This window comes from Lissotriton helveticus, chromosome 3_1, assembly GCF_964261635.1.
Source record: "Lissotriton helveticus chromosome 3_1, aLisHel1.1, whole genome shotgun sequence".
NCBI lineage: Eukaryota > Metazoa > Chordata > Amphibia > Caudata > Salamandridae > Lissotriton > Lissotriton helveticus.
Window position 1 is genome coordinate 768,734,624 of NC_136061.1, and position 23,296 is coordinate 768,757,919.

Below are 23,296 nucleotides of genomic sequence, written 5' to 3' on the forward strand. Positions count from 1 at the left end.
AATTAGTTGTAATCATTTTTTTTAAAAACCTGCTTGACTGCAGTCATTTTTTTCTTTAATGTATTTTTTCTAAACATATTATTCCCTCTATTGTGTATGTTTGACCAAGCAGCGAGTATCACTGCTGCAATATACACATACAAAAAAAGGGTATGCACAAATGTTGCTCCCTTGCTGGCAGTGCCACTTAATTCAAGCTAACCTGGCTGATGAGGGTAAAACCCCAAACCGGTCCTAGGATGCTTGTTTCAAGTCCAGGGAGCGCCTGGCCAGGCAGTTTGGGCTGGACTGTTCCCTTGGGGAGTAGGGTCAAGACTGATTTGCATATGGCTGGGTCCATACTGGGGTGACGTGGCGAGCAAAATAACAATGGGTTTAACACAGATCTGTGACTGGTGGAGAGTGTTTGAAAAGTTTCACCACTTCGTTCATCATTTTATTTTGTGATGTTGCAGCACACACATACACACTTTGAAATGAGAAGTGGGTTGAACCGGCCTCAGAACAGAAATTTGGTTTTGAGCTGCACTAAATGTAGTTGCACACACAAGTGTGCACAGATAATGGTAAAGAAGGTGTGTGCATCTATACGAAGGAATAATGTTCTGTTTTATATTACGTTTTTGCATCAATTCTATTTGCCCTGAATTAACTTTTGGTATAAGCTGAATCGGGCATCTGTTGGTGATATAGTGTAAGTCTCCTTTATTCATTTTCACTACATAACGATGGAGGGAGGCCTGCAGTTCCCACAAGAGGTGCAGCATCGAGGGAGACACAGAACAACGTTTTCTCTTCCTTGTTACAGACTAAAAGAGAAACTGAGGTGTCACTTGCGGCATGGGCTGTCGCGTCACATGAACTAAGCAATATTACAAGCGGCTGTATCAGATTTACTACTTTTCACCGTCATCTATATCAACAATCCCCTCTGTAAAAATGACTCATATTTTTGTCCTCACTCCAGATTACAAATGCAGTACCACATGTGTTTTTTTAGCACAGATCCGACACAGTCATATTAACAATGTGAAGAGGAGGAAAACGCATTCCCAATATTCTGCCTGATACCATTCCCAATATTCTGCTAGATGCCACTAGAAAATACACTCAAACCATGTCAGCCAACGTGGCAACTTTGCATTTCTATGGTTAAAGCTTATAGGTTTCAAGAGGTTTATTGCATTTACTGACAATCTGCCAATGGTTTTGCAAGACCTTCCTGCAGGATCACAAGCAAGTAAAATTAAAAGATCACAATTAATCCTAGACTGCTAAACATGGAAATCCTGTCTGTGGGACGCCCATCAGTTTGTGCAGTAAGGGAGAGCAAGAGACATGTATTCACTCACTCACACACGGTGAAATAACAGGAGAGCGGACAATAGGCTGCAATGACCTACCCACCTGGTCATACCTCGAGTCCGTACTAGATGTCCACAGCCGCCTCAGACAGAAGCACTCTTGGGGTGTCGGGCGAGACAGTGAGCTGGTTCTTCTCTTGCACCATGACGGTCCTCGGCATCAGCCTCTGGAGCACGCCTATAAGGACGCCTCGCCATGTCGCCTCACTACGGTGTCCAGATTTGACATCCCTCCTCCAGGTCGAAGGATGCATGTCTCTTTGTCTGCATGGACTCGGTGGTTTAGCCTTGAAGCAGTTTTCATCTCTCTCTAGCCCATTACAGTGAAATCCAAGCATCATTTGCGGCGGGATGGAGGGAGGGGGACAGGGCCTCGGGAGGGATACCTGGCTACAGGCTGACCTCACACTTTAATTCCACAGCAGCACAGATAGCTGGAAATCGGTTTCATCATCTCGTTAGATATTCCTTCGATGCACGTGCAGTTTGGGAAATAAAACTCATAATGCTGCACATATATCTCCTTAATGGTAGGTTTATCTGCAGTGATGGCGTTTACCTGATCTGCTGGGATGCGTGCGGAGTGGGGAGGCCAGGGGTAAGGACACAGCAAGTGGTGGGGAGTGGGTGGAGGGGTGGGCATTCGGTGCGGGCGCAGGATGGCATGCCCGCCTTCGGGTACGAGAGCGGCAGCCGCGCATTTCTTTTGTAATGCACGGCTGCTGAAATCGATGACACAAACTTGCCATTGGCGCCGGCAACTTCCTGCCTCTCATTCCTGTCCTGTCCCTGGGCGCTGTAACACCACAAATCCCACTCGCCGCCCGGGTAAGTTGATTACGTTCTTTCCTGAGGTAAAGGAAATGTCCAGAAAATGTATTATAAGCATTTTTTCTTTCCCTATGTTAGACTAATGTTCTGATTTGTTTCCTGTGCCTCAAATTGTAAAGCGCTCTGATATCCTTCGGGATCAAGTTTGTGCTATATAAAACTTTATAAATAAATAGTTCCCAAGACGCAGCTTTAAAAACAATAAAATAGAGTAAGAAACAAACGAGACATGAGGCAGCCAGCGTTGGCTACCCGAAAGGGGAGGGAGGGAAAGTAAAAGCGCGCCATGCACGCGTTGTCCTGAAAACGCCGGGAGCTGTACACGTGCACATCGCCTGTCCGGGCACGTGCACATCTCCTATTCCCCTTCCTCTGAAAAAGACAAGACAATAGATAGCGCCTAGGCGAGCAGCACATGCGCTGCTTCGCTAGGCGAGACCTAAAAAGAAATAATACGGGCTAAGTCATTTTGTAGGCAGGCACGCTTGTATTTTTTCAAATCTCTCTTAATGTTTGCGAACATCAGGAGAGATTAGTAAAAGGCCTTCAGCCAAGGGCAAGGTAGGGAAACAATACATTGCTGCAATTTTGTCAGAATTGTCAACTTTGTCAGGACACTTTTTTTGTACCTTTCTTGATGTTTGCAGATATGGAGACAGATAAGCGTGCCACCGCCTTCTAATTTAGGGCAAGAGGAGGGCGCAGGAGCTGATGAACAACTACCTCATTAAAAGTGCTGGAAATATACACATGTACTTCTGGAGCTAATAAGTAGAGGTCCGGTGAAGGTGAAACAAATGGGAAGGCAGGAAAACCGATCTCATGAGTAGAGTCAATGACTCAATATAGTCATTATCTTTGACCATCAGCCCACCAAGGACATTGGCAGCAAGAAAATATGTCGGCACAACAGCTCTGGTTTCGCTTACTTCATCTCAATTAACATGCCTAATAAGATAGCTTAGTTGGCTAAAGCAACAGCTGTAGCGATCATTGTACATCCAGACTGTCGCGGGGTATAATGCTCAGGTAGCTTACACGCTTATTACAAGGATGTTTGTGCAATATCTGTCACAGGTTTGACTCGGCGTAAAATATCTTAGAGGATTAATGCGCCTGCTGCAGAGCACCGTTAGTATTGTGTAAATCACAATTTTGCATTTTATGTACGTTAACTGAGTGAGGTAATGATTTTGTTGAAGAGAGCCTAGGGTAGGCCACAGGTTACAGGCTAGTGATATAGCCCAATAAATTATGTACCCGAATCAAACTGCCTGTAAACTCAAAAGCATATGTTTGAAACCTTGCACTTTGGTATCGTTCTTTTGTTACTTTAGGGGTGAAAACATATGTCCCCCGGGATAAAAATAAACATTTATTAGCAAGTATTGTCTAGCTACTTTTTTTGTGCCAATTTTGTTTCCTTTAATAACAGTACAGGCAGTTACATCATATCAATTCAGTACGCATGTTGACATACGGCGTCTCCTTTACATTACAAGTAAGAACCATGCCATTACGACAATATCAGTAGGAGTTCCAGGTCCAGCCTGTTTATCTTGCATAATAAAAAAAAATTAAAAACAAAACCAACAAAACCATGCGGTGACAGCTCCTCAGTCGGCCAATTGTAGCACTAACATAGTACAACCTTTCCATTGCATATCAAGGGGCACCCCAAGGATTGCGATAAGACAATCTTGGCAACTAATCGTGTCTTGTTAAGGCAACATAGCTCCTGCAGAGCAATTACTGGGGTTCATAGCACAGGAAGAATAAATATATATTTAGCAGCAATAATCCCACAGAGCAGCCAGTATGGAGACACAGCTGCCTGAAGCAGGTGTAATTGCTAGGAGGAAATCCCAAATGTCTCAAGTGTGCCAGAATCACTCCACAGTGGGCGAAGCAATAATACCACTAGTCAGCCAGACCCTCACTATATTTATGTAAACCCCCCAGTAGTGTTTCCCAGTCCGCTGAAGTAGGATATTGGCACAACCAACAAGCCTCCTCTCACCTGAGTGCCACGATCTCGGTATGCCCCCCTTTAAGCATCACCCTACACCACAGTAGTAGTCCTGGCAGTGTCTGTGCTTTCCAGTGCAAAGCAATGAGCCTATGAGTGACCAGTAGTGCTAAACCAATGAATCCGGTAGTTACCTTTGCACCCTTAGACCCAGCAGAGCACTCTCCAGTGTACATACATCCAAGCGACCAGTCACCTCCTCCAGTGCTCCAGACACCCCTCCCCATACACCGCCTCCGGGCAGTTTCAGAACATGTGCAGCATATCCGCTCTCAGCTGTGGGCCTCTGTGGCACTGCAAGAATGAACCAAATATGTGGTGCAAGCCAGCGGGAGTAAGATAGGCCCTATAGAGGATACTCTGCTGAATATATTGGAACTTTGCATTCCGCGTTACTTTCCTAGAATAGTGTAACACCTTCTCTCACTCCTTCTATGTTAACTCTCTGCCCACGTCTGCATCTCCGAATCGCAGATAGGGTATCCTGTTGGTGAATGCGAGGGCTCTGACCAGCCATGTAATACGTTTCCGGACGCTACCCAGTACATATAATGTATGTATCAGAGGTTGTTGGGCAGGTTCAGTATCTATGATGGGTCTCTCCAGTAATGTCAGCAATCTCCCGTAAGCTAGAAAATGCCCCACAGGCACATCACACTGTACACACAACTGCTCATTGGGCAATAGGACACTATCTCAGAAGAGTGCCCCTAGGGTGCTATTTCCTGCTGCCTCCCAGGCTCCCACCTCTGCCCTACCCAGCATGGTCCCAAAGGCCTCAAGTGAGATCAGTGGAATTTCAGGAGAGTAACCAGGTGTGCACGGCAGAGTCGCAAACTGCAGCGTAGACTGGTATATACAATCCAAAACAAAGTGTTCACATGTGGCAGGAGTTTTTCATTAGGTAGGAAGGTATGATGGACTATTTGCCGCGCCTGGGTAATGTCAGCGAGGCCCGGTTCCTCTGTAAGGCGACCAGTCAGCGTGTAGGCCACTGCACCTGCACCGCCAGATGATAATGCTCAAAATTAGGGGCCCCACCCTGCTCCACAGGCAACTGCAATGTGCGGAGCGCAACGCGCCTCCTCACTTTCGTATAAAGCAGCCCAACGCTGAGTGTAATGTGCGAAAGGTGGATTTAAAAAGGTGAACCGGGAGATTATGAAAAAAATACAGTAGGCTGGGGAGCATCACCATCTTTGTCAAGGAGACTCGCCCTGTAACGAAGTACCGTCTAACTCGTTATTATTGATGTAATTAAAAAACATACAAAAATACAGTAAATATTCTTACAGTGCCAGCTCTTACAACATACAGAGTGACAAAAAAAAGAAGAAAGACAATGTTTCACATCTCACTAGCATCATGTGAGGTGGCAGGCCGACAGTCTTTATTTCATCTGGTAGGTGTATCCCTCAAACCTTAAGTAAGGTTTTACTAAGTTCCAGGTTTGGAACTTAAACTGCATCCAACCAACCTGAATAAGACTCGTGCATCTGGAGTTACTAATTGTATTTTAAGTGAGGTATTTGTGCCGGGCCTTCTGCAAAAACAAAATAAGAACCCTCTCTACAACCAAGCCATCTGCTGATACACCGGAAGCACACAGAATGTGTGGGTGCCATTGCACTAGCCCTGGTGTTAGCCCAGAGCACCAGAACGCAGTCAGGAAGCACTGGGGCTGGCCCGGAACATGGTTCCGACCCATGAATAGTTGCTGGAGCTGCAATCTGACTGGTTCTTCTAGATCAAGCACTTCCCTGCATCCTTGTCCAGGGCAGGAAGGTCATGGATGGGAGGTGCCCACTTAATCCCCCATACCATTTGGCATGGTGGCGTGGTAAGCCGACATGAAAGGAAATTAAATGAAAAGGCAAATTATAAAGCGCAAACATTCAACCCAAAGGTGTCAAGGTGCTAGCTCATCAACTGAAATTAACTGGATGATTCATGGCCCCTCAGAGGTTTAATAGCCAGGTCTTCAAGGCCTTACTGAAGGCCAACAAGTGTGTTTCTTGTTTTAACCGTAGCGGAAGAGCGTTCCAAAGTCTGGTCATACCGACCAGAAAACTTCTTCCACCCCAGGAAGATTTTTTAAACCTGGGAGTTATCATGTTGTGGGAATGGGAAGAACGAAGATTGTGAACAGGTACATAAGGCTGTAGATTATGTTTAAAAAAAGCCCGTTCCAATATCATGCATGGCCTTAAACGCGATGCAGAGAGCCTTAAACTCAATCCTCTTCCTCACTGGCAACCAGTGTAGTTCCTTAAGCACTGGTAAAACAGATTTATGTCTTGGAATATTCAGCAGAAGGCGTGCAGTGGCGTTTTGCACAATCTGTAATTTGGACAGGCATGCCCCCTGGCCACCCTTACCAAGCCCTACACCATTGGGCAAGGTGAGTGTATCAAATAAATACCCACCATCTGTATGGTGCAATGTAGAGGCTTGAGAAAGACACTTGCATTGGAAGGGTGCTAAATGGCACTAAAAACCGAGGGAAACAAAAATCAATCCCAGCAGGAGGGCTTTAAATATACCCCACCCTTGGGCTATGCAGGGATCTCCTTAATTTTAGCTCCCGCCCACCTCTCTGTACACAACCTACATTCAAACACCTACCAAAAAGTGCTTCCAACAATAAACGTTTCCACACACAGTGCCACATTGCATAATGCAAAACATTTATATAATCAAAAGATACTAAGCCAAATACTGGTTGAACTTCTCATTTATATTTCATTTTCGCTTAACACAAGTGATGACGAGGGCGGAAGTTAAGGTCATATTATGACTTTATCTGTCCCAGTCGCTGATCATACTCATTCACTCTACCGCCATATTGTGTATCCACATAAACAAGTCACTCTACATAGAGAGTGACCAGTTTCACAAATATTTGTAACAATAACTTGAAAGTGTGATGTAGGTTCACAATTTCTGCTGTTGACCTGCCTGAACTTTTAGGACTGAAGTCACCTGCGGAAGGCCTTCGCCTCGGCTGCAATCTACATCTATTTGAAAGACGATAAAAGCTCCTCTTTTCTAACCTTGTTTGTGGTGGTTCAGCGGAGCGCTTGGATGGCCCTAGTAGAAAGCGTTAGATAAACATGATGTTGTTCTTGCATGTACCTCTACATTGTTATTCTGTGTAAAAAGTATCGTATGCAGGGCTCCACGAAGTAAATAAATTGAGGTCGACACGTAATTGTTTGTTTAAAACTATAAGAATAGCTATGTCTAGTGGTAAAGTTTATGCCAGGATGACTAATACTTGTGATGAGTTGGGGGGAGGGTATGCCACAGATGGAAGAAATGCCACCCCACCCCACACACAACGTGCATGAATACCAGACACTGAATGTAGCACTCATGAGTCATCTGGCTGTGTTGGATATAGTTTGACATACTTAGTTTGCTAGCCTTTGTTTGCCAAATCACTTTGCTATAAATTTTCCTTGTCATGCAGTATAAACAAGCCAAGTCTCCCCGGGCGTCTTACCAGCTTGGTTTAGCGTTGACTTGCGATTCTGATGTCACACAGTAATTCAGTTCAGATGATAACTTTGGCTCACAGTGCAAAGGCTGGTGCCCCAGAGATGCTCATCCAGCCGAGCTAAGAGGAATGGCAAGGAAAGCGTGGAACTCGGACTTGGACCAGTCCAGATTCACTAAAAACAAAAAGAGGACATCATTTTTTACTGGAGGCACAGAGTTTAAGTTAAAAAAACAAAAACATTTCGCTGTTTCTTCGTGTCCAATTTTCACTTTAATAGAAAAGATAAGAGATTATAGGGATAATGCCGAAGGCTTGACCACATGATTCAAAGTTGTGTATCCTGCAAAGTTGTGTATCCTGCATTGAAGTGTGGTCTTCTCAATGATAACAGGCACAGAAAGCGCAGCAAGTAATGGAGTGGTAAAGAGTTGCCATACATGGAAGGGTGAGCAGAGGGCTGGGGCTCTTTAGGGCAGCAAAAATCATGGTGAAGGACTGACTACATCATGCAACATTACAGGCCTTATTTAGAGCTTGGCAAACAGGATAGTCCATCACAAACTTGACGGGTGGGCCGTCCACCTATTACAAGTATTACAAGCACCGGTGTTTGAACAGTTTTCAGAGTGAGAGTTCTGCCATCTCGGTTACATCACTAAAGTCATAGGGGTTGTCAAAAATCCAAACATCACACAAAGAACAAGCATAGCAAAAGTGTTATGGCTTTTCCGCAGGTGAGTTGTAAGGGTGTAGTAGGTAACTGGTGGTGCATTTTGGAACAGTACAAGGGAAAAAGTCGGTCCAGAGATCCTGGTGTTGGATATGATATCCCATGGGACTTTGGGACTTCGGAGGAACGTAGCTCAAGGCTCTGGACCTTACAGCCTCGTTTTGGCAAATGGGAGTAGGGGTGTAAGCTTATATGTTCCTCCCTTCAATCGGTCTGTTTTTTCATTAGGTTCATTCCTTTATTTTTTGACACAACACAGTAGTCCAGTTGGGATTTAGTGAAGGAAGATATTTTATTTCCTTTTGTCCATTCTTAAAACCATTTCACTCTTTTTTTTAACATGTTTAATGGCAGGATGTTTAAGAAAAAGGGACAGCCGACACGTGTTTCGCCCTATATGGCAGATTTAGCCAGAGCTTTCTCAAGGCTAGTTTGTAATATTCAGATGTCATACAGTCTATGGGAAGTATGTTACATTCCAGATTCCTTCTTTGTTGTATAAAAGAATATTAGCAATTCGAGGTGATGAGGTTTTAGTCCCAGGATAAATTGTGCGGTGTTTCTATGATCCATGGAACACACTTTGCAAATATGTTACTAAAGCTTGGAGTGGTAACACTCTGACATTTACTAGCAGAATAATTTCCATTGAAATGGCCACAAAATTCCACCTGACATGCAGTTTTACTGATACAACTATACAGCTCACAAACTGTAATTCATGGAAATCAGGTTTCAGCAAAAAGGTATCATTTGCATATCACCAAGTAAAGTGTCTTGATTTATTTTGATCTTATTAACATTTTTGTTTTATCTCATTTCAGAATTACAAAAAGTTGCTACAATTGTGCTTTCCTAACTTGATATATTTTGAAATGTGTTGGAAAAAGCTGACATTCTACAGTCTTTCATTTCACACTCTATATACCCCAGAAAAATTGTCAGATAGTTAATTTGATAAAATCCTCTCACTTTGCAGTCTGAGAAAGAAAGGTAAACAGCAACCTCCATGTTAAATTAATAAGCAGCAATTTGTAAAAAGACAAAACGTGACACTAGACCGCTGTCTTTGAAGGTACAGCAAATGTGACAAGATAAAAACACAATTTTAAGGCATCTGTATTGCTTGTTCACCTTTTGAACTCCAGCATGGATATTTTAGGGTGTGCTGCAGCACCCTCGGCACCGCTCCTTCCGATGCCTATGATTACAAGTGCTGTATAGCCTTTGGCATTTTTGACCGACTGCTCTGTCCTCCAAATTCTAAATAAGGCTCTATGATCCCTGCAACAACATTTGGTCTTCACAGCAATGAGGAACGGTGGGACAGTCTGGATGGTGTGGTAACCGGCCTACCAGCAAGCAGAATAGTAGTGGGATACTATTGAGTATGATGAAAAGCAGATGATTGTGGCCTTTTAGCGGAGAAGACATCATGTTGAAGGATTCACTATATCTTGCTGCATTATGTGCCTTATTTAGAGTTTAGCAAATAGGATACTCCATCACAAACTTGACAGACGTCCACCATACTGCAAGTGCCTTGTAGCCTATGGCACGTTTGACAGACTATCCCATCCTCCAAATTCTAACTAAGGCCTTCTGATTCATGCAACAACGGGTGGTCTTCACAACAATGAGGCAGGGTGGTACAGTCTGCTGGTGTGGTAACTGGGCTACCAGTGAAAAGGATGCTATACTACTGGGGTAGTGGGAAGAATGCTGAAGAGCAGCGGTTTGGGGCACTAACGGGGAGCAGGGTGGGATAGTGAAGTAATTAGACATTAGTTCAACACGTGCTAAATAATATTAGTTCTTGTTGATGCCATGAATATAACTGTGACTATAAGCATTTGTCCCTAATATTTGGCCATCAACGATGGAAGAAGGAACCATTTTTTACTTCTGTAAAATTGTATTTTGTCGCGAGATTGGTCATAATCAAGAGGATGGCATTTTCTTACAAAGGGGCAAACAAATAAAGCACTCTTTTAAACAAGCTCTCTACCAGAAGTAAAAGTTGCTATGAAAATAGAATTGTTCTGTTACCTTCTTATGAAATGCCTAAACAAATTAAGCCATTTATTTTTTCGTTTTTTCAAAAACTGGTACTAAAAGACACAGTCATGCTAAATCAATTTTTTTCTGCTTCTAGGTCTCAGTCTGTCTCTCCACCTCCTGTCTTGTGCCCAGAAAGGAGTCCCGCCTACCCCCTCAGTGACAGCGAGGAGATCTGCAGGTCAAGCAGGCTCACCAGAGTGCCTCAGGCACAGGTATTTATCAAGGACTGGAGTCTGAAGGAGACAATCCTGAGGGGAACATCTGCTTTGAACTCAGACTCCGAGTCACAAAGGCACCTCCTGAAAGCGGTCAGCATTGGATGCTTAGATAAAAGGCTATCGGTTTTCAAGGGCGAGAACCAAAAGGAGAATGTTCAAGAGGCATCTGCTGGGGACCCGATTGGCAACTGCCTGCTTGCAAGAAGTACTCTCTCCTTAGGGTCCGCAGCAAACCTTCGGAACCTTTCGCTCAGTCGGAACAGTGTTCGCTCCCAGAATCTTGGGATCCAGCGAAAGATCTCAGAATGGGAGAACAGAAAGGAGTTCCCCCAGAGGATGAGTTTGTGTGTGGAGAAAGGCGACCTGGCAGACAGGTTTGGAAGTGAGGGATGCCCCAGCATACTGCCATCTCCATGCAGTGAGAAGACGTTTGACTTTAGAGGCTACAGGAGAATGAGCAGAACATTTTCGGAGTGCTCCTACCCAGAAACCGAGGAGGAGGAAGGGCTGGACCGTGATCCCTTCCGCAAATATGAAAGGAGACTCAGCAGGAATGAGCCCAACTCCTTCCACCGAGGACACTCGAGAAGTGAGCCCTCCGCAGTGCTCAACAGAATTCAGAAAATTGAGCAGGTTCTGAAGGAGAACCCAAGCAGAGCTATCCCGCAGTTACCCAGCAACTGCTACAGTGTTGACCTTGGCAGGAAAAAATCCTTAACCTCAGGGACTCTTGAAGATGTGAATGAGGTTGCTAACAAAGGGGCCTCTGACAGTTTGGCAAGTAGACCTGGAACCCCAACTGGGACCCCAAATGAAAAAACTGCTAGGTCTAAACAAATTCTCACCCCAAATTCAAGCAGCCCAGCACTGATTTCAGAGAGCCCAACGAACACTGCCGTAAATCCTGTACCAAAGCCCAAACGCACTTTTGAATATGAAGCTGAGAAGAACCACAAAGGCTCACCCAGCAATGGCTTAACTTCTACACGCACAAGTGTCTCACCTCCGCCACCTCTACCATTGACTCCTGCTCCACCAGTCACAAGGAGACAGAAGAAGGATGCACACAGAAAGCAGCAAACGAGGTAACACTGTCAAACTTTATAACTTTTAATTCAGTCTGATTTCAGATATACTCATTATAAACTTGGCATTACTTCCTCATTGTTATTTTTACACTGTCAATATAATATTAATGAAAATCCCCGTATTTTTAGCATCAGAGAAAGGTCTTCTTTGCACATCATTGTATTCTCTATAGAATGGCAAAAGATTATCCTGCGATTAATTACGATTACTTGGGACTTTCCTAAAAAAAAAAAATTACAACAATTTACAGTAATTTTGAAAGGCAGTATTAGAGGTTTGCACAACCTCCCAGGCAACAAGTTAGTTGGACTATCAAAAGGGGCATTTAATCTTGCTGCTACTTTTGAACGTGTTTGAAGCATTTTATTCTTACTCATAATCCAGCACGTAATACAGGATTCCCTTTTCCATTTCCAACATTTACTTGCATTTCCACAGTTGCTTTTTCTAAAGAGTTTTCTGTCTGATTTTCATGTATTTGTCACATTACTGATGTCTTGCTTCTGTCCATTTTGCTCCTATTTTTCCTTCTTTTCTATTGCTTTTATTAAAAAACAGCAATAGTTCTGCTACTTCAAAAAAGGTTCCTATTTGGCAAGGCGGACGCAGGCATGGTGGTCTGCTGTTCCTTGCAGGCCACCATCCCAGTATTTGCAGCAAATCACAGGGGATTGAAAATAGCCACCTCCTTAATTAAAATTAATTTTAATTTGGCAAGTTGTTCTGCGACACTCGTGACTGTAGAGTTAATATTGTGACCTGATAGTATATAAGTCGCATCCAAAATCAAAATACTTGTCACAAAAAGTTGTTGCTCAGTTTAGGACCGCTATTTATGACCAATCGTTTTCTTATACCAATTATTAAGTAAGGATCTCCTAATATTTGCTTGTTCCATCTGAAAACGTTAGTAGTTGCTAATTTTGCAGGCAGATATTATGAATTATGTGATAAACTGCTCAGACCTAGCAGCTCTTGAGCTTTGAACCTGAGAATCTGTGTTCTATCTTAATGTTTGGGGGTGAAACAGATTTCTCATATTTATCTACGACATTACGCCTATTCATCAATTTTGCTCTCTTTGCGACTTGTAATTTTGTTACAAATATCTGGTAGGGCAGGAATGCAAATTTATATAAATGCAGTTTAAAGCAAGTCTACAAGAACACAAACATCCTCTCCAAATACCACGCTGAGATCTAAAGCTATATTTTTAAATTATGTTACCAGGATGTCATATTGCTTCTTCTTGTTTTATTCTTGAGCTGTTCAACTTTTATATAGCTTATGTGCGAGTTAAAACTAAATAAAAACCGTATAAGGCAGTGAAAGGGAATGTATGCCGTGCACTACTAGATAACAATATAGACAAAAAAAGAAACAGAAATGTATACACAAAAAGGTTCTCTCTCACATGTGCACACATTAAAACACACATAGGTTGGTTTACCATGCAAATGAGAAAGAAAGGGAACAATGTTGCATACATTAATCTGTCTCATTCTCCTGTGGTATAAACATCATCCTGTAAATGTGAATTTGACAAATATTGGAATAGATTTCACTTCAGCTTTACTGACGTACATATCTTTTGTAATTAAGAGAAAAAAGAAACATATTGTACAAATTAGTGTGACAAACCCAAGGATCATGGAATGACGGCACATATTCTAGGTATCGTTATTCATATGTACCTCGGTGTTCATACAATTCCAAAATGGACAATACTCAGTGCACTATTATTCTCTGTATTGGTGAATGTCCTTCATATGCAGACTCTGGGGTTCCCAGCCCAGAGGTAGGAATGGTATGCACCTTTCTTTTGGATTTCACCCCTGATCCTGTAAAGGATTTCCACCCCTCACCTGAGTGAGAGAGAAGGCAAAGGCCACGTGATTTTGGACCCAAGGGCATCCCCATCGATATCTCCTGTTATGGCTTATACAGTGGCGCTATGAAGGCCTTTGTACCAGTAACCCTTGCCTTGATTTCTGGTAGTGTCACTCCTTTTGATCATATTTCAAATTGGTGAAAGATCCTTGACTCAGAGATCTGGCTCTTCCCCGTTCTGAAGATGTGTGGCTACTTCTTCTCTGGCCGTCCATCACTGCAGAGGACTCTCGTTCCACGGCAGGGAATTTTGTGGTGGCTGTGTTCTCCCATCCTATGAAGCACTGATTTATGTCCTTACCTGATGCAAGAAATGGTGAGTAGAGTGGAGTTCCCTGTCACATTACTTATTTTGGTAGTTGTCTATGGACCTCCGTGCCTGGAGTTTCATCCCCTAGTACATCTGTGCTATATCAATTAGCAATAGCGAGCTGCCTACAATATGTTCAGGGAGGCACCCGTGGAGTCTGGTACATGGAGGTCACTGCTCTCCAGACATTTGACAATTTCTCTGAGCCCGAATCAGTCATGTAGAAAGTTCTTGTCAAAAGAAGAAGGAGCAACTAAATGATTTGTAAATCCAAATCCCAATGCCTGCGTTGTGCTGCTCCCAGGCACAGCTTCTTTAGGACTGTGGGGGGAGACTTCTCAAGGGGAAATATCTACATTATTTATGCCAAGCCTTATAATTTCCCCTCCAAAGTACGACAGGATAAGCCCAAGACAACAACCCAAGTCATGCTCCATCAGTATGAGAATCTCTGTTTTAGAATATTCACCCAGTGTATCAGTTCCCCCAACCTTCCTGCTAGTGCTCAGGGTATCTCAAATGTGTCTCATATTCAACCTGTTTCACTTTGAGCGTAGGCGGGATCAGGTCTCCACGAGTTTGTAGAACTCATTCTTCTTTCCTTCCCCTTTCATCTTCTGTTTCAGCCTTCCTATGCCTCACCCACTTTCTTATTTTAGAGATTGGAGTAAGTCTTAGATTGACTTGCCAGGCATTTGGCAGTGCTAGACCAGCCAGCTAAACAAGTCGCAATGTTCAAACCTAGACTGTCACGTAGACAGCCTTTAACTGTATGTTGCTATGGTGACCGCGATGGACTTGAAGATTCCTTTGAGTATTTGATGCAGAGCTGGAAGAGAGATAAGTGCCAGGGTTGCATGCATGCTCGAACAGACATTGCAGGCCAGTCCTTATGGATATGGAAGTAGGATTACTCCTAGGGCATCTGTGTGCATGTCCATGCACAGATGGGGAATGCACATGCAAATGAAATCTTAGAAACTTCTGCTCCACTCACCGCTAGGCCATGACTTAGTACATCACTGCTCAACCTCATTGAGGATCTAGATGCGATTTTCCATATCTGTGCTTTACAGCTCTATGGCGTGGTATTGCCACCCTCTGAAGCTGGGGACTTGGAGACTCACAGAAGCCATCAGCCAATACCCATGCTTATTTGCTGCACCAGTCAGGCCATTCTTGGATAAATGAGGTCCTCCTTTGCTAACTACATTCTTCATATTGTGTCAGCAACCACTAGGTTCTCTCTTAGCAAGGTGCGTGCATAGTCCAATCCAGGGGGATACATACAGCAAGACTGCTTTAACCTATTCCGCGCTGATAACGGAACTGCTCCGCGGTGGTGCTGTGCTGATGACGGAGCGGTTCCGTCATGGCCCGCTTGACTCGCCTGCGCGGCGCATTCCATTGAGCGGGCGGGGCCATGACGGAACCGCTCCGACATGAGCACAGCTCAACCGAGGCCCCCCCGCCCCCTTAGCGCTGCGGCGGAATAGCCGCCGCAGCGAAGGTGTTAAGCACTCACCTATAGAGTCAACAGCTATGGGGCACCAGTTTGCCTATGAAAACATCAAATATGACCCTCTACCAATTGAGAGGTAGCAAAATGGAAATGACACATAACCTTGTGCTTAGTCAAGTAGCCTCTCTCTCATTGGAACTATTCCTCTAGGTATTTCAGAGGTTAAGGTTGCCTGTTTATATCTCCAGTCAAACTCCTTATACTAAGAGATGCTTTATAATACTCTAGCATGAGTGAGAAGGCTGGAAACTGGATATTTCAGCTAATATAAATGAATTGCCATAGTGACTATTGCACCAGATTCCCCAAATTACCCTTTCTTCTAGATGAACCAATTAGCTGGAGTATGCATGTGGTGAACAGCACAGGTACCACATATCTTTGTGATTGATTTAAATAATAATAAGATAAATGATTATATAATATAGAAAACTAAGTATTGCAACGTTTTTTGCATTGCTATTTCACAATAACTGCAACACTTTGGTAGTGGGATTTGTTGATCGGAAATGTTTTTAAATCATCAATTAAAAATATTTTTGAGTGATAAATTATTAAATTGTGTGGTAATTAGGGAATAGGATTGGACAGTAGTACAAACGATGAAATAAAGCGAGAATAAGAGCACATGACAGCCAGAGGCGGCATGTCAGAAATATAAGAAAATTTGTGTAAGTTATCACTTCATAACTTTTTTTGCTGTAATTGAAATCTGTATACTTCAGAAATCGATGTGCACCCTAGAATGAGTATCTAACCTCAATGGGTATTTTTTCTATGCCTAGGATAATTTAGCTATGGTAGAAATGTAGTACATCAAGTTGTACATCACTGGGGGTTGTCAACACAAGTAGTTTAGGCGTTCGGTATTGCTGCTGTGCAGCACCTAGGCTCTGGAGTTTGGTCACTCTGGAGATCCGAGCATGGAACAACCATCTAACTTTAAGACAAACTCTAATCCTAGTATTCCTGCCTTGCCCTTCTTCAGCTAAACATTTCGTTTTTTATCACCAGGAAAGTTAGGACTGTTAGGACGCTGTGTAAATAAATGCAGGTTAAGAATAATATACTCCTGAACTGAAAGAAATCTCTTCTATTTAGAAAGAATATAGTCTCTGTGCATTAGGTGTTTCTGAAAACCTTATCAGTCAAACCATAAACCATGGTTAGAGCTTCGTAATGCATTAAATACTGGCACTTTAAACAATTACAGTAGCTGACAAACACATTTCTTTTCTACAGAATCCAATAATCGACCTTTTACAGACTCTATATAGAATATTTGTTTTTCAGGCCAACATCATTTTTTAATGCACTGCAGACATCAAAAGGGGGGTTTGTAGGGATCTCAAGGGGAGTCTAATTCCAAATTCTAGGAGCACTTCTGGAAAGGAACATGAGCTACTTTTAAGGGTTTACTTATTTATTTAAAGTTTAGTAATGCGCGAACATGACCCAAGTGGGTATCAGAGTGCTTTACATATGAGTTGCGGAACACAAAGGCAGATAGCTGTGGGAGAAAAGTAAAGATATATACATCAGGTACACGATGACCTATTAGAAGGCAACATTATGCCAGGTAGCAAATTAATCAGCTAAACAAGATAGGAGACAAAAGCTTCTAGTTCAACGCAGTGCTCATCAGTAGAGCTTTTACTTCCCTTTTGAAGGCAAGTGTTGAAGGAATCAGTCGTATTTCCACAGGTAGGGAGTTCCAGATTCTCAGGACAATACCAGAGTATGTACGATGTAGGTTTTCATTTTATTTAAATTTCGTCGGCTTGAGCAGCAAGGTACTGGAGCTCCTTGAGGAACGGGAGCCACCCGATAGTTTTAGCTTATTTGCCAGGTATAGAGGAGTGTTGAAGTGTAGTGCTCTATGGGTCATACATGCAATTTTTTATTGAATCCTTGACTTAAAACGGAAGCCAGTTCGGAGAGATGTGGTTGGTTTTCTTGGAACCAGTGATGAGCCTAGTTGCAGCATTCAGAGAGGCTCTGAGGGGGGCTAATCCGAGTTTCGGTAGCCTGCATAGAGTGGCACTGCCGTATTCTAGTCTTGAGATGGCTAGAGCTTACATCGCAGATTTGAAGTCATCATGGGAAAGGTAGGGTTTGAGTTTTCTTAGGATGCTCAGTTGGAAGTTTGCTCCTTTGGTAGATGCTCTGATGTGGTCTTGCATGTTTAGGTTCTTATCTAGCACAATTCCCAGTGATTTCGTGGAAGTAATGATGTGTGGTGTGCAGTTGAGAGCGGAGACGTTTTTTAGATATTTCTCAGCAATGGGGGTTTGCCTAGTGGTTGAAATGAGGAGGAATTCCGTTTTAAGGGTGTTTAGTTTGAGGTGGTTGGAGGTTAGCCAATTTAGGGTTTTGTGCAGGGTTCCGTTGAGTATCGTGATATCTTCAGGGGAAGAGATTTTCATGTACAATTGGGTGTCATCTGCATACATGTGATGTTGGATGTTAGATGCTTTGAGGATTACAGTAAGTGGTTCATTGAAAAGGTTGAAGAGTGTGGGGGAGAGCGAGGACCCTTGGGGCAAACCAGTGTGCAATCCAGTGTGCAAGGACTGGAGTTGGCTAGGGTTTGACTGGATTTGACTTTCTGCGTATTGTTTTTAAGAAAAGAGGCAAACCATTTTAGTACAATGCCTGAGAGCCCCATCCTACATTCCAAAAGGTTAAGTAGATTGTCATGTTTGACAGTGTCAAACGCAGATGAGAGGTCGAGTAGTATTAGTAGGCAAGATTCATTTTGGTCAAGCAATGTGAGAGCGTCTTCCACTATATGAGTAATGGCTGTTTCAGTGCTGTGGCCGGGACGGAAGACCGATTGGAATTGATCAAGAAGTTGGAATTCCTCAATGTGGTTGCACAGTTGTTCATGGACACATTTATCAAGGAGTTTTGCCACAGTAGGGATGTTTGTGATTGGTCAAAAATTATTCAGGTCTTCAGGGTCAGCTGTCGGTTTTTTAAGAATAGGAAGAACCAGCCCCACCTTCAGGCAGTCAGGGATCTCACCTTGAAGAAGAGAAGCATTGATGATTTTGGACCAGAGCAGGACTAGTGATCTTATCATTTCTTTAAAGAAGTTGGGGGGAGGGGATCATTGAAGTGATTTGAAGGTTTCAGGGTTGAGAGAATGTTGAAGATGGTTTTGCCATTGAGGGGTGTGACTTGATTCCAAGAGGCATTGTTTTGAGGGGACAGACAGGGCAGAGTAAGAGGGAGCGAGGGTAAGGAGGAGTCAGGGGAGGGTGATTGATCGATCAGGGCAGACCTTAGATCAGATTCAATCTTGCTCGCCTTTTCAAGGAAGAAGTCCGCAAATGCATTGCAGTTGGACTGGGGGCAGGAGATGGAAGGAGATTGGATAGGAGTGTTATTGGATTGTAACTTAATCAACTCAAACAGCCTTTTCGGGAGATTTTTGGCTTTGTCAAGTTGGGATTCGAAGAAGGTTGCTTTCGCCGTGCTGATGAATTTGTTGTATCTACTCCTTTTTAGTCTTAACATTTTTAGGAGACCAATTGATGGAGCGGATCACCTAGAGCGTTCTGCTAGTCTCCGGCTGTGTCTGTCAGCATTTAAGCTGTCATTGAACCAAGGTTTGGAGTCTTTGTTGGACTTTCTTTTTATTTGAAGGGGGGCAGTTGCATTCAGGGCAGTCAACATCGTGTTGTTGTAGCGCTCAGTGAGGTCGTGAACGTCGGAAATGTAGGGAGATTTTGCAGCGAGATATAAGCTCATTTACGTTTGTATTTTGGAGCGATCTTTTCTAATGTTTTTGTTTTAATGGTTGTGGTCTGTTGGAGTTATAACTTTCTAGGATACGGAAGGTGATGCAGTGATGGTCTGACCAGTCACAGGGAAGAATAGATTCAAGCTGAATGGAGTTGGTATTGGAGATGATTAGATCGAGGGTCGAGCCTAAGTTGTGCGTAGGACTGTCACAGAATTGAGTCAGGTTTAGGTCAATTAGGACGTTTTTGAGTCCGTTCACCCCCTGATCATTCAGGTCCTTCCAATGAAGATTGAAGTCACCAAGGAAGATCTGGGGCAGTGCAGACCATGGTTGGTGGTGATGGTTTCCATAGTTTGTTCAATCAGAGGGAGGTTGTCTCCTGGAGGGTGGTAAAAGATGTGCAGGCTGCATAAGGGTCTATGTTTGCTAGTGATGTCTATGCATAAATATTCACTGGATGATGGAGTTGCCGAAGGGAACTGCTTTGCTGAGAGAGAGTTATGGTAGATACAGGATATGCCACAGCCCATTCTCCTATCTCGATCGAGTCTGATAATGTTGTGGCTCGCCGGGACTAGAGTGTCAAGGATGGGACCTGAGTAGTCGGTAAGCCAAGTTTCGGTGAGGATAAGGAGGTCTAGTTCCTGAACAAAGATGAGATTGGCAAGGTCCGTGGCATGTTTCACAGTTGATCTACAGTTGAGTAACATGCATTTCAGATGTGATTGTGCTCAGTGAGAGAGGTCTGTGTAATGGGGATCTGCATGAGGTTATTAATGTTTAAGGCATTAGTGTTGAGCCTGAGAGCTCTATGCAGGTTAGATGAGATGCTTTGTATAGCATTTGTAATACCCTGCTTGGGATTAGTAGCTTCAGGAGAGTTTATAGGGGAAGTTTGAGAGGTTCCAGAAGGGACTGGGATGACTGAAAGAGAGCAGTTGTAAGCTCGGAGGAGGGAGAGAATATCAGGTTCCGATAAATGATTTTTAGATCTGGCGGGTCTAGATTGGGCGATAAGGTAGGGAGTGGTATTCCAATTTGGGCCTGGGGGTTTCTGCCCAAGGTCACTCAATAGCATATTGGAAGGAGATGGTAGTTTAGGATACTGGTGGATCATATGCAGGATCTCCTGCGAGGTCTTGTTGGAAATGAAGTCAAGGGCCAGCTCCACGGTGATGTTAATGAGTTTTTGTATGTCAGTTTTGAGTTTTAGAAGCTCCCGGTTTATGTCCTTTAGCTTAGATGCAGGACCAGATTGTGGTTCATTTCTCTTGGGGAGGGGAGGAGAAGGGTTGTTTACTAGGGTGGAGGTAGGCATGTCCCATGAAAGGGGACGATGAGGAAGGGGGGTCATAACCTGAGCAGAATTTCCATCTCTGTTGGTCCGGAGAGCAAAGCAAGTGTGAGGTGAGGAAGGAGGTTGGGTGGAAGGGGGGGGGAGGTTCAAGAGTTGAGGATTAGAAAGGGAGCTGGGTTTCTTGGTGTTGATGAGGTTAGGGGGAACTGACTTCTGGGTGGAGAGTAGGCAAGCCTGTTGTGGAGAAAGGGAATTATCTAGGAGAGAGCCAGAAGGATGGGTAGTGGGGTAAGTGTTGGTGAGGTGGTCAGAGCTAAGGATAACATTTGCTCCAGCATTACGGGAATGGAGGTGGTCAAGTCTGGGTGGTCGGGAGACGGTGGGTGAGTCTGTGAAGCCACAATTTGTTCAAGGTAGGCGGGGCAGTCAACAGGTGATTGTGGCTCATTAGAGATAGATCATGGAAGTTCGGTGGCAAAGTTAAGGGAAGGACGTCCCTAGAGTGATTAAGAGTGTCACTTTGGTCCAGCGATTCTTTTTTTAATGATGGAGAACCTGTCGTCAAAGATACCCATGTTCCGATCGGAGGCTTGAATTAGGATAGTACCATTGTTGTAGATGGATATGGTAGCACTTTCTCTGAATGTGGGAGACGTCACAGCCAAGAGTCTTAGGTCGTGAGGAAATTTCTTAGCCGAGGCGATTCTGAGTAAAGAACGCCATTCTCCACTGAGCTCTTCTTTTAGTATAAAAGATCAGATCACTAGTAATAGCACCTTTTTTTAGACAAAAATAGGGGTCAGAGATAAGTGTTTCTGGATTAGCTTTGAGCAGTCTATGTTTCAGGGATTTAATTGTGTGTTTGGACAGGCTGGGCGGATAATTAATTGTGTAGGTATTCATACCTAGCTTCTCTAGTCTGGAGTCCATTCTGCACTGAGTGAGGGAGGGCATGATAGAGAGAGATTTAATCACAAAGATTAGTTGAGAGGCAGGAGTGGACAGGTTTCGAGTGGAGCGCTCGAGTGGACAGCAAGGTAATAATAAGCGATCTTAGAAGGACGCCTCCAATTTGGTGTGGAAGTAGACGGTGTTAACAGTCCTGATTTGAGTGCACAGAGTCCCAGTCAGGTGTCTGGAGGGGATAGAGCAGAAACTAGACGATCACAATGGCCTTTATATTGGTCTATTGAGTTGCTGAGTGAGTAGCAAGGATTAAACCCTAGAGCGGAGGGGGTGAGTGAAAAGCCCAAGGAAGAAGCGCAAAGAGACGCATACTTAGTAGTATTCCAAGAAGTGCAGGCCTTCTCAGGGGCGACGCAAGCATCCACCTCACTGAGGATGGGCCTTGTGAGACAGGGAGGGATCATCAGCGGACCGTTACGCTCCAAGATGGCCGCCACATTAGTGAAGGTAGTTAATGGGGTGGGATTAGAAGAAGGCTGTAGAAATTAACCTTCCTAGTCAGGCGGGAACATGTGCTCTTTCAGATCAAGAGCAGAGGAGCAGGGCAGTACCCTTGCCATGTATGTATAGTGGGAGCAGAGATATGTGAGGCTTTAAAGGCAGGGGACGGGGGACATGCTAGGAAAGACAGAGCGGGGGCCTCTTTCCCTGTTTAAAGGTTTAGGCCTGGAACAAGTATTCAAAGCCTGCCATTTTATGTAAATCGAGTGTCGCGAGTTGACTGGTTCTAGACCTGCCTCAGGGGAATGCAGAGGAGCAAGAGCGAGCAGGAACAAGTAAGCGTCATCCCAGCTCCAGCCCAGAAAATATAGACATCCAGCTAAAGCAGAGAGAGAGCTCAGCAGTCTTAGTGTTGTGGCCATTCCCCAGACCAGGCAGTTTGGAGCTTAGCGGGAGAAGGAAGCCTCTATCGGCGTCTTAGGCCTGAAGATGGTGTCAGCAGGCTGGGCTAGGCAAAGCGGCAGAATCACGCAATCGACCATGTCATCCCCAAAGTTGGAGAACAGGGCGAAGGCACTTACCCTATCCTCATAGAAGTCTGGAAGTCTTGCGGGCCTTAGGAAAACGTAGCCAGGCCGCTCGTTGCGTCGGGGAGGACGTGTTCTACAGATCGCCTCATCAATCGATAGGTCAAGGCAGTTGGCTCACTAGCATCCGAGCAGATGCGTCCCGGAAGGCTCAATGGATCCAGGGAGAGTGATTCTGCAGTTAAGCGGCGACAAAATCAAAAGTTTATCTGGTGAAATGTAGATTGAAGTAAATATATGGATGTTGGTGTCAGATGGCTGGGTTATCCGGGGGATAACTACAGATAAAGTAATCCCCAACCCGGGAGCTCTAGGGAACAGCTCCTACTCGGCGGCCATCTTGATCAGAGGTTGCAGTCTGCCAGACTACTCGGGTGTGTGGTACGGGAAAGACATCGTGGGGAGTTTCAAAAAGTTGACCTGGAAATGCATTCTGCTTGTTGCTTGTCATTGACGTTGTGGTTTGTAACTCATGTTTTCTGGCTATCCGTTTGCTGGCTTTATGTGTTTTACGCGCCACAGCTCGAGTTCATACCTTCCCATGCCAAAGCTGTGTTTGCATTATTCTTCCACAAACTCGTTTTCTGTAAGAAACAGGCCTCAAAATCTTGTTCTTATCTCGTCACATTTGCTTGGTATTCAAAGACCGAGGTAAAATGTCAAGCTGCATCTTCGAGGGAGCGTGGTGTTTATTTTGTTAGCGGCTGA

At 44.1% G+C, this 23,296-nt stretch overlaps 1 protein-coding gene across 2 annotated transcripts in view; it reads left to right on the top strand.

The window, feature by feature from the left end:
- DENND2B (DENN domain containing 2B) overlaps positions 1-23,296 on the top strand; it is a 1,120,876-nt gene that overhangs the window by 603,899 nt on the left and 493,681 nt on the right. For both annotated transcript variants that reach the window (XM_078680987.1, XM_078680986.1), the window contains one exon: positions 10,612-11,820. In XM_078680987.1, coding sequence (XP_078537113.1) covers positions 10,612-11,820 — 1,209 coding nt within the window. The remainder of the gene's footprint in view (positions 1-10,611; positions 11,821-23,296) is intronic.